The sequence below is a fragment of the Mchenga conophoros genome, linkage group LG5 (genome assembly GCF_057382185.1).
Source record: "Mchenga conophoros isolate Kocher_MC1m ecotype Shallow Benthic linkage group LG5, M_conophoros_male_GT1.1, whole genome shotgun sequence".
Taxonomy (NCBI): domain Eukaryota; kingdom Metazoa; phylum Chordata; class Actinopteri; order Cichliformes; family Cichlidae; genus Mchenga; species Mchenga conophoros.
In genome coordinates this window covers 2,943,980-2,955,807 of record NC_140530.1, presented here as the reverse complement: position 1 = coordinate 2,955,807, position 11,828 = coordinate 2,943,980, and the positions used below count along the sequence as shown (strand labels likewise).

Here is an 11,828-nt window from a genome sequence, read left to right as displayed (position 1 = left end):
TCTTGGACTGTTCTTATGAAATTTAATGTATTTACTTATCTAAGATGGAAGTGTTTGTGTTTTTATTGTTTTATTTTGCTCCTTTGCTTCAAACCCTGTGTAAATGAGCTGCTTGCTAAATGATGTGGCATGTGCTTCAGCCAATACCTTTTTGATTAGACTCATCTCATACTTTCTTGCTTTGTGGTAAATCTTTCTTCTATATTAACTGAGAGATTTGAATGCTAATCACCCCCCCCCCCCCCAAAAAAGAAAAAAAACCTGACTATATAGTATGAGCTAATTAAAGGCCAAATTACTGTTATAAAATAAATGTTGTTTTGATGTGATTTTGGTCTTCAAGTGGACTGTTTGCCTGCGTGCGATAGAAGTCCTCTTGAAGTCAAAGGCTACAAAATGGAAACCAGAAATCTTCTGTATATTCATATATAATCTGTTTTTAGAGTACATGGACTCCACACTGTCTGTCTTTAAAAATATAAACACAAAAAATCAAGATGGAGTTGTAGGAAAACACCTGGATAAATGTATTACATTCAGTGAACCAAGTGATTTCTCATAAATGCTTCTTAAATGTGCTGGCTGAGCCTGCCACTGGTCAACCTGTTTATTAGACTTTTGTCTAATTAACAAGTTTTGTAGGGCTCTGGCAGTGTGCATCCCGTTTCTCCTTGCACAAAGGAGCAGAAACTGGTCCTCCTCGTGGTTTAAGGTCCTTCTACAGCCCCCTGTAGCTCTCCTAGAGACATTGGCTCCTGGACTTTCCTCCATGCTCTTGAGACTGTGCTGGGAGACACAGCAAACCTTCTTTATTGTGCCATCAATGTGTGACTTGGACCATCTGTGCCACCACTGTAGAGTCCTGTTATAGCCAGTGTAGGGTCCAGTTATAGCCCCATGCTACCAGTAGAAGAGCCAACCAAATGCAAAACAAGTGGGAAAAGAACAGTCAGAAAAGCTAAAATGCTAACAGACTTACTCATCATATTAACACAGCTGAAATATCATGTTGTATTAAACAAAAACGTGTTATCCTTCCAAAACAGGCATTTTAAACAACCCCAAATTTGAGCAGATAAGACAGAAAGAACAGGAAAAGCTAAATAAGACAAGACAAAACAAACAAACCAAAACACAGAACAAGAATACTAGTAACAAGAAGAACGTAAATTACATAGTGCGTTGTGTATATATAAATAAACAGACGCATTGTTATTGGGCGCGTGGCGGAGTACACCTTGGATAGATGACGAATCTGTCACAGTGCAAATACACAGAAACGGATAAGCGGATAACCCTCGCATTCTCACCTGTGGTCAGTTTGGACTCGCCAGTTAACCTAACTCTATACATGACTGCCAGAGTGCCTGGATGGAACCTACGCAGACACGAGGAGGACATGAAGCAGGCTTACGATCTTGTTGTTGGATTGTTTTAAACCAGTAATAAAGCTTTTTTTTTTTTTTTTTAAAGAAAGCTGTTTTGATTCCGGTCTAGCGCTGTCCTCTTTCGGCTTTTCTGGAGGTGGCCCTTTATCTGTTGTGCTCGCAGCTTGATTAAACTGATCCCAGAGCAGCTGGTATCATGTTTCAGTACTATGGTCAGCTCCGAGCCCTGCCTCTTTCTCCGAGCAGCAGCGCACCAACGCATCAGCGTTACCTCTCTGCGACACCTCCCCTTTAGATTTGCTCCCGTCATTAATTCCTCCTATGTGCCACTGACTGTGAGAGTTGAAAGGCTTCGAAACCACAGGGCTACTTTGTGTTTATAACACTTTATTTTTTTTTTTTGCGATGAGCTTGGAACTGTGGCAGCAGTTTTTTTCTTGACAAAGAACAATCTGAGGGCTCATCGGTCAGCTTTAGTACATTCAAGGCGTCTTTCTGTTTTCTGCTCTCGCAGTTTTTCAATTGCAACAGGTAGAGTCTTCATCTAAGCTACCGCAGCATGTTGGACCCGTCTTCAAGCGAGGAGGAAGGGGAAGAGATACTGCAGGTGGAGCACAAAGAAGTGGCGGCCCCGAAGAACATCGGGGGAGCCCGATTGTCACCGGGCCGAGCCGCCGACGGCCAAGCCAACGGAGGGCTCCAGTCACGGGGTGGCGGGAGCGGCCGTGGTCGACCGTCAAGCCCGAGCCCGTCGGTTGGCAGCGACAAGGAAAAGGAGGACCTGGAAAAGATGCAGCGAGATGAGGAAGAGAGGAAAAAGAGACTCCAGCTGTATGTGTTTGTGATGCGCTGCATCGCATATCCATTTAACGCGAAACAACCGACTGATATGGCCAGGAGGCAGCAGAAGGTAGGGGAGCAATGAACAGGATTGACCCAAACCTAGCTTCAAAGCTGTGATTGAAATCCATGTTGCACTTGTGTCATCTACGAGATAAATGATACCATCTGTTGCTTCAATCAAGGCTGGTTACCTGAAAGCAGAAATCAGTTGCTTAGCCCGACAGTCTTAAGTGAATCCCTTCACATATTAGGCCGACATTTTCCTCACCAGTTTACCAGAAACATGGAACCAGTTCCACAAGCCCAAACCACATATCTCTTTTTGATTGAACATTAAATCGCAGCAAATCCTTTTTTTTATCTTTACACTGGTGCTGAAATGACGATTGCTAAGCTAAATTGCATTAGAAAGTAGCAAGACAGTTTTTAAAAACAACGGAGTGCATTAAATCCAAATCGAGGAAAGATAAACAAGAGTGACAGAGAGAGAGGAGAGAGAGAGGAGGAAAAAGTAAGAGCATTGATTTTCTTCCTATCTGTTGTGTGAGGTGCCTCTTGGCATCAATATTCTTCTTCTTTAACAACATGGTGATACGAACAATTTAATGCAGGAAAATCTGCTCCAATCTCTGTGACATCTCCTGTCTGCAATTTTTTTCCCAATCTGCATTTACATTTACAAGGTAATACCAATTTATTTGTGATAAAGCTATGTGGGTAGTGCCAGAGCTGGTAGTGCATAATAGAATGGAGGTAGACATACCCCTTGTGTTGCATGTTGATAATACAGGCTTTTAGCAACATTCTGACTATGTCCACAGACACACTGGAGACAAAAGTGTTTATTCCAGATGCTGGTAGGAATGGTGAAAAGTGGATTTGCAATAAATATTTAAATAACTGCATAAAATCACACACTTCAAGACAAATTTAGTCAAAGTGCAGCTGAAAAGTGGCAACACTGCTTATTTAAAAAATGAAAAATGAAGAGCTTGAGAGTTTAAATCTTACTGACATAACCTCAGTGGTCTGTACTCGTAGTAAAAGGCATTTGGTGAGAACATACCTCTGAGCATGAACCTTGTTTACACCAGTAAGTTTTGATAAAACAGTCAGAAAGCAGACATAAAGACCCTTAGAACTGCAAACACAGATAGTTCCTGTTTAGTGTATAAACAAGGATATTTCCACCAGAAGTTGGTGAGCTAGACAACTGAAAAATGCTGAGTGTGTTGAGCTCTATCTGTTGTTGGACTGGTCCTTGGTGGCATCCTTTGGGGGACACTGCTTCAATTTTAGTGGCATTCACATCTTTTCTATTGTTCTCATGGCCTTTATTCTAAGCCAGTGGTTCTTAACCTTGTTGGAGGTACCGAACCCCACCAGCTTCATATGAACCCCTCTTTAGTTAAAAATAAAATGTGATTTTTTTTACTGGTGCACAAAATGAGCCATGCATGTCATGGCGGAGGCTCTGCCGAACCCCTGAGACCGACTCACCGAACCCCTAGGGTTCGATCGAACCCAGGTTAAGAACCACTGTTCTAAGCGATCCTTCCTGACATTTCTTACACAAATATCTACACTTTCTACTCCTCACATTTTCAAAAACAGGCTTGTTGTTTTAAGTTTCATTGCAGAGGTATTTGCCTTACATTAGTGTGCGCCTTCAAACTTCAAACCGATTTCAGCACCAATTGGAGGGAACAAGAAAATCTATGAAAGTTAATCCTATCAGTGTATCCATCATTGGTGCTTATTGCATAGGAAGAGGTGAAAGAGGCAAAATTTTTTAATTAATGTCCCTCTTCAACTCAGGGGTTAAAGTGGGCCGGAACAGTCTGGAATTGCATTTTTCATGCAGATGTCTGTATGTTGTCATTGCTTTTCCACCAGCATCACAACAACAAGGAAGTAGCATTTTTTAAGTGGCAGGTAATTTCAAATGTAACTTTTTGATTGGATAAACAAATATCTGCAAACAAACACAATCTAAGTGTAGTTTGTCAAACTACACTCAGTTTGTCTCTGCTAGCTAAAGGTATAGCTGCTGTAGTTGAGGAAGATGACAGATTATATTTGAATTGAAGGACTGCTCAGTGACATTTGTAAATATAGAAATTTAAAGCTTACTTGTAATATCCTCATTTTTTAAAATCCAATATTGGATCTGTATATGACTCTTCTTAGAGAAGAGAAGGTCCTCAGGTCCACATGTATCACCGCTGCTGTACATCCTGTACAATCACCAATGTATTTGGAACAGGCCGTGCATTTATCATTTGATCTACACAAAGATTTAGCTCAACTTCAAAACCGTCTTGTTTTGAATTATTACCTTGCAAGTTATTCTACTTAGTTTCAACATTTCACAAGTCAAATTCAGTAGGTAATGTTGCAAAGCAGAGACTCCCGACTGTCTTACTACTGCTCTTATCTGGTAATGTGCAACCTAACCTGGGCCCTGAGCTGCAATGTACTCAGACACCATCTGAATTTAAATCCTCATCTGGGCTGAAGATTGTTCATCTTAATGTGCGCAGTTTGTTACCCAAGATGGATATGGTGAAGATTTGGGTTTGATCAACAGATGGGGATATTGTTTTAATTTCTGAAACTTGGTTGTCTAAATATATATCTGATGAACATATTAGCATAGCTGGATACAGTATCTATCGTACAGATAGGCTTAAGAAAGGTGGTGGTGTTGCTGCTTATGTTAAGTTGAAATTTGATGCCACAATAGTTCTATCAGAATACATTAGCAAGCAAATGGAATTTCTGGCTCTGAATATTGCAAAGGGTCTTTATCTAACAGCTGTTTGTTGCTATAGACCTCGTTCTGCCTTTACAGAGGCTCTGCATTCTTTAAAGCTTTTCCTTTCCAGACTAAACTATAGACCCTGTCCAAGAAATTAGAATATCATGGAAAAGTTTATTTATTTCCACAATTCCTTTCAAAACATTAAACTTTCATTGATTATAGATTCAGGGCCCACAACTTAAACGATTTCAAGTACTTAGTTGTTTATTTGTATATAATGTGGGCTTCCAGCTCATAAAACCCACGAAAACAGTATTCTAATTCAAAAAATTAGAATACTGTGAAGACAGCCAAAAACCCCCTGAAAAGTCTACCTTGATTGACCAGCTTCTGACAAATGTTCCTCATAAATTTTCATCCTTGGGTGTCTTTTGCCATGACTTAAGCGACCACTGTGTTGTTGCTGTTATTTGAAACACTAAGGTGCCTCTAAGGTCACTCAGGTATTATTTTTAAAAGGACTGTTAAACAGTTTAATGAACAAGCATTTTATCATGATTTGTCAAACTATGATTGGAAGAAAATAGGATTGATCCCTGATGTAGGACAGTTTTTATGGATGGTTTTATGCTAATTGTGAGTAAACATGCCCCATTAGGGAGATTTAGGATAAAAGGTCATAAAAAGTCCCAGGTTCTCCCCAGAGCTGGCCGACATCCAACGTAACCTGGCTTGGGCCAAAGCCCAATGATTGGCTTATTTTCAGATGACTAAGAAACAAATGTACTTCCTCTATTAAGAAATCTAAATCAGAATATTATTATTGTCTGTCTGAGAACCTAAATAATCCACAGAAATTCTGGAAAATATTAAGTCTCTTTCAGGTAGGAAAAGCTCACCAATTTTTTTTTAAGGATTCAGTTCCTGTTTATGATAGGAAGGAGATTATGAATTGCTTTAACAAGCACTTTATATCTTCTGACTCTTTGACTCTCTGAATCCAGTCTCTGTAAAATCCTGCACAAACCTTCCGGTGTGCATTGGTCAGCCATTTAACTTTGTTCCTTTCTTTGTACAGGAAGTCTATGAAGCTCTTAAAGTATTAGATCATAGAAAACCTTCAGGACCCGATTTAATAGATTCTTACTTTTTGAAACTCCCAGCTGATTTTGTGGCAGAGCCTTTCTCAACTATTTTCACCCTCAAACTGGTTATGGATGTGAGCTCCACCCAGGCAGAGCGGCGAAGGAAAGAGAGTGAGAGCAAAACAAAAATACATGTAGCCTTGTGGGGCCGGCTGAGCAGAAACAGGGACCATGACAATGGAAGAAATTCCCTCAGTATGGAAATCAGATTTTGTTGTCCCTCTATTAAAAAGGGGATGACCCAGCAGTTTTTACTAATTATAGACCAATTGTTACGGCCCTAGCAGGGCCTCCTCCTGAAGTTGCCTGTGTGGGCGTGTCATACCAGCTCTCCTGCCTTAGGTGCCACCTTTTTTTGTACAGCTGCTTTCCATCAGCAATTAAAGGTATTTAAGCCCAGAGAAAGGTGAGCTCTGGTGCCAGAGAGCCATGTGAGTAGTTGCAGCTAGTGAGCTGAGTGTCTGGTGTTTGCAGCTAGTGAGCTGTGTGTTGTGATGGGCAGATGAAGCTCCATGAAGCACTGAAGCTTTTCATCCAATTGGTTCACCCCAGCGCAAAGTGTCTTGAAGCTTCATTTGCTCTAGCAGGACACCTACTGGACATAAAAATATTAGTTGGCATGAATTTGAAGAGTGTGGCCTTTTGCACACAGCCTGTAAATGTCAACAACAAAAGGAGTGTGTAAAACATCTATATTGTAGTGATGGCAGTATACTGTGTATATTTATACTGGCAGTATGGGAAATGATTATTTGGAAATGCTTAAAATGGAAATGATCATTTACTGTGAGGTGAGGTGTGGTTGAGATATGGACAGTGATTAGTGTTTAGGGGACACATCATTGGTTTTTATTTAAAAACAACAGTTTCTCCACTGTGGCAGGTCGTAGGCGATTTCTTTTTTTGAACAATATTTCCCCAGCTTTTGAAAACACTCGCTCACAGTCTCTCCCAGTATTTAAGGGGGTCCTCCAGCCTTCCAATATTTGGCTCCATCATGTACCGTTGGACCTCAACATTTGCGTCTGCTGTCACATTTTGTGTCTGTGTCTGCCTGACACTTTCATCCAGGCGATGCCACAGGTTGTTAACTAAACAATAAGGAGAGTTTTATGTGATACTAACAACTCAATTTTTAATTCAATGTTATTTATATAGCGCCAAATCACAACAGTCGCCTGAAGGCGCTTGATATTGTACAGTAGATCGTACAATAATAGATACAGAGGAAAACCCAACAATCAGTTTATATAAATGCAACTCAAATGCAATAACAGTAGTAACGTGGGAAACAGCCTCAACAGTTTGTGACGTTGATGGCTGTGGTGGTGGTGCGGAGGAAGAGGAAGTATTGGAGGCACCTTCTGCTTTCAGTCTTTTTTCTGCTTCGCTAGCTCTTGCAGGGCTGAGAAACGGGTTTTCTGAACCTTGGGTCCACCCACATTTTGAATGAAGTCTGAGGGGTTTATATCGCTGTCATAGCTCGCGCCAAAGTTCGAACTACTTCCTGAACCAGTCATGTGGTATAGCCGGGCAGCGAGGCTTCGGACGTCATCATTTTCAGCTCCACCTATAAATGAAGCAAGCCTCGATACGCGTATCGCGCATCTCGGAAACGCCCCCTCCATTACTCGACTCGAGCTTTGAAGCCTCGATACAGAACGTCACGTCACTAGTCTACAGGATGCTTTGCAGGAAGAGCATCCTATGTATGGTATCATTTGGGACAATGTGAGCTTTCACCAAGAATACGCGAGTGGTTTCACAATGAGCAGCATTTTATCAATGTTTCTTCCACCGTACACCCCCCTCCCCCCCCCTCTTTTTTTTTTCTTTAACCCTATTAAGGATTTTTCTTGGCATGGAGCTAGAAAGTCTACGACTGAAACCCTTACACACACACAGGAAAATTTACTTCAAGCAATGAATGGAGCATGTGGTGAGATGGGACTGGAATCTTGCTAGTGCTGGATTCGGCATGCTAAAGGATTCTTTCCTCATTGCCTTGTGTAACAGCAGTCTGGCGAAGAAGGAGCGGCTAGCAGGTCCAGCGGGCATGTGGTGTGGAGGTTAGCTGGATAACTCGAAGCCAGGCAGTTAAATTAAACAACAGACCTTTATTCATTATCAGCAACATAAAACCATACAAGCCAGGTCTCCACGGCTCTACTCTGTCCGTACATACATGTGCGGGGATCGGTAGTCGCCGGCGCCAGGCCGTTACAACAGTAAGGTGTTTCCTCGGAGAATGGAACATGAGCAGCATGGAATGGCTGCCGCTAACAACACCACACCCACTAGGAGACTCCCACAACTACTACAATAGTAGGGCAACCCCCCCTAGTGGTGCTATAACCCAAAAGGGTTGTTACACTTGCAAGGCAGACCATAGCACGTGATGTGATGAAGTCCTGGGGCCTGACCCAGGACAGAGGTGTGAAGCTGAGGCAGAATAAATTATCTGAATATGCTGTAAAAATTTATACTTTATCTATAGAATATCTTTTTTGATACAGTTCTTTTTTTGTTAAAATGTGAGAAGAATAAATGAACGAATAAGTAAATATATTTTCCCACTATCCCACAGTGTTTTGTATTTATTTCTGTAGTGTGTAATCGTTGCTAAGTTGTGTTTGCACATTTGCTGGTTTTGTGTGGTTTTTGACAGTAGTGCTTGATTTTGAGTACAGTTAAAATAGTTTTGGGTGAAATGTTTAGTTTTGCAAATTGACTGTTTTGTGAGTGTAGCTTGAGTTTTACAGTTTGTTTAGTGTTTTGAGACCAAGAGATGAAGTGTGTTTTAGCAATTCAGAAAAACTGTAATACAAAGAAGTGGCTTGTTGCTGCAACATATTTAACCTGCTTTTACCTGAATTATGGAGATATTCTATATATGAATGGTTGAAACTGTGCATCATGCTTCTTTGAAGTTCATCACTAACCATAAATTCTCAGATAGGAGGGCCTGCTTTGGCCGGTCGGAGGACCCCTAATCTATACAGTTTTATATATAAGGCAATACTCGGATTGTTGCCTTCAGATATATATACTTTCTCTGCTTTCAATGAAACATGCTGGTTGTTATTGTCTTCGTCTACAAGGTTATTTGTTGCTTTCCATTCCATTTGCCTGAATTGAACTTGGCAAAAGAGCTTTTGTCCATTTAGCACATTTGGCTTGGAACGAGCTGCAGAACAACTGGAAAATGACAGAATTCATTTCATTAAATGCTTCTCAATCAAAGCTAAGAATCCTTGAGGCTAATTCCATAACATGCAGCTGTTTCAATTAGATTGCTTGCCCTTTTAATTGAACTGAATCTAAAATTTTTAAGTTTTTTTTTTTTTGCGTGTGTTGTTGTTGCCTGTGTTGTGTAATTTGTGTATTTGTGAGATACTTGCTACCTATTTTGGCCAGGTCTCCCTTGAAAAAGAAGTTTTTAATCTCAGTGGGATCTTCCTGGTTAAATAGATTCAAGAGCTTTATTGTCAATACAGCAGTATACACAGTATACAGTGTACCGGAATGCTGTTTATAAGCATGCAAATAAGCATACTGTTCCCAGGTCCAGTTTGTAATGGATTTGTGTAAATTTTTGGTGTTTTTGAGTCTTTTGATGAGTATTGTAAGTGTTTGTAAAGGTGTATGTGTATATCAGTTCTTTGGTGGTATTGACTTGAGGGCTCTGACTGCTTGGGGGAAGAAGCTCTTGCAGTGTCTGGTTGTCACGATTTTGATGCTGCGAAACCGTCTGCCAGATGGAAGGAGGGAGAGAAGTGCATGTGAGGGGTGGAAAGTGTCTTTCACTATGCTGTTCGCACGTCAGATGATGTGTCTGTCGTAGAGTTGGGAGATGGGTGGGCGAGGGCCTTCAGTGATCCTCTCTGCTGTCCTGCTGTAGCAGCAGAGGCACTCTCAATGTTCCCTGGTAGAATGATGGGAGGAGGGAGACTGGCCTTCGACTGTTTCCTAAGAAGGCATTGTTGGGCTTTCTTCATGATGATGGTGGTGTTCAGAGGTCATCTTGTATGTGCACAGCCAGGAACTTCACACTGTTCACCATCTCAACAGCAGATCCGTTTATGTGCAGTCGGGTGTGGGTCATTGAGGTAATAGAGGTTGAGGTGAGCGAGGCAAAATAAAATGGAAACAATTTTTTTTTTCACATCAGTTCAATTCAATTTTACTTATACAGAGCCAAATCACAACAAAAGTCACCTCAAGGTGCTTTATATTGTAAGGTAGACCCTACAATAAAACATTCAAAGAAAAAACCCAACAATCATATGACCCCCTATGAGCAAGCACTTTGGTGACAGTGGGAAGGAAAAACTCCCTTTTAACAGGAAGAACCCTCCGGCAGAACCAGGCTTGGGATGAGAGCAGGAAGACAGGATAAAGACATGCTGTGGAAGAGAGCCAGAGATTAATAACAAGTATGATTCAATGCAGAGAGGTCTGTTAACACATAGTGAGTGAGAAAGGTGACTGAAAAGGAAAAACTCAATGCATCATGGGAATCCCCCGGCAGCCTATTGCAGCATAACTAAGGGAGGATCCAGGGTCACCTGGTCCAGCCCTAACTATATGCTTTAGCAAAAAGGAAAGTTTGAAGCCTAATCTTGAAAGTAGAGATAGTGTCTGTCTCCTGAATCCAAACTGGAAGCTGGTTCCACAGAAGAGGGGCCTGAAAACTGAAGGCTCTGCCTCCCATTCTACTTTTAAATACTCTAAGAACAACAAGTAGGCCTGCAGAGCGAGAGCGAAGTGCTCTAATAGGGTGATATGGTACTACAAGTAGGGCTGCTCAATTAATCGAATTTTAATCACGATTACGATCTGGGCTTTCAACGATCATTAAAAATGACAGAGCCGATTATTAGCCCCTCCCTCATTTATCCGCGACACCTTAAAGGCCGGTCTGTGAAAATATTGTCGGGCATAAACCGGTCCGTGGCGCAAAAAAGGTTGGAGACCGCTGATTAAGAGGACCCGAGGGAAGCTCGGAAAGCTAAGCAGAAGTTATTTGGAGAGGAGAGTGACTGCTGTTGGTTGAAAAGAGAGGTAAAAAAAAAAAAAAAAAACTTCAGTGGTGTTGCACACTATTTTATATTATTTTCTAAAGTCATTGTTAACCCTTTAAATCCGGTCAGAGCAGCATGCTCCGTTTTGTGTAACTATTTTTAAATCCCTGTAGAACCCGAACCGCGTAAGCTAGCGCAATAATTTGTTTTGCATATGAAACTGGAGGAGTTGTACTTACATCTTATGCCATCAGCTTGTCCTCGGTCACGGTTTCCTTCCACATATAGCTTTGCAAAAATTGCATAAAAAGCGCTTGCAGGAACAAAAACATAATATTCCAGGAACACGCTTTGCCGATCCGATCAGCTGTTCGTAACACTTCCCACAGTGAAATAGACGTCAGCGCGAACTGTTGCAAGTCCGCCATTTCCTGGCCGAAACCGGAAGTGACGTCATTTTCGCGGAAATGTAGTTTTTTACTTGTAGGCCTTAAAAGCCTATACTGGTCATGTTTGACTTTTCTGAATAGTTTCTGGGATGCTTAGAACTCAAATTGCACTGCTGGAAATAGTTTATTTTGATGCACCTGCTGTTTTCTTTGCAAATTTGCATCATAGGATTGTTTTTTTTTGTTTTTCCTGCAGTATATAAAAATTGGTGTAT

The 11,828-nt window shown here is 41.2% G+C and overlaps 1 protein-coding gene across 4 annotated transcripts in view; it reads left to right on the top strand.

Annotated features, from left to right (window-relative positions):
* The first annotated feature begins 1,307 nt into the window (after positions 1-1,307).
* Positions 1,308-11,828, top strand: part of LOC146573582 (calcium-dependent secretion activator 1-like) — a 329,487-nt gene continuing 318,966 nt past the window's right edge. For 2 of the 4 annotated variants that reach the window (XM_085272827.1, XM_085272826.1), the window contains exon 1: positions 1,312-2,298. In XM_085272827.1, the coding sequence (XP_085128953.1) occupies positions 1,948-2,298 (351 nt within the window). In that variant the 5' untranslated portion in view covers positions 1,312-1,947. Of the gene's footprint in view, positions 2,299-11,828 lie in introns of all 4 variants that reach the window. The other 2 variants (XM_085272829.1, XM_085272828.1) reach the window with 2 other exon arrangements.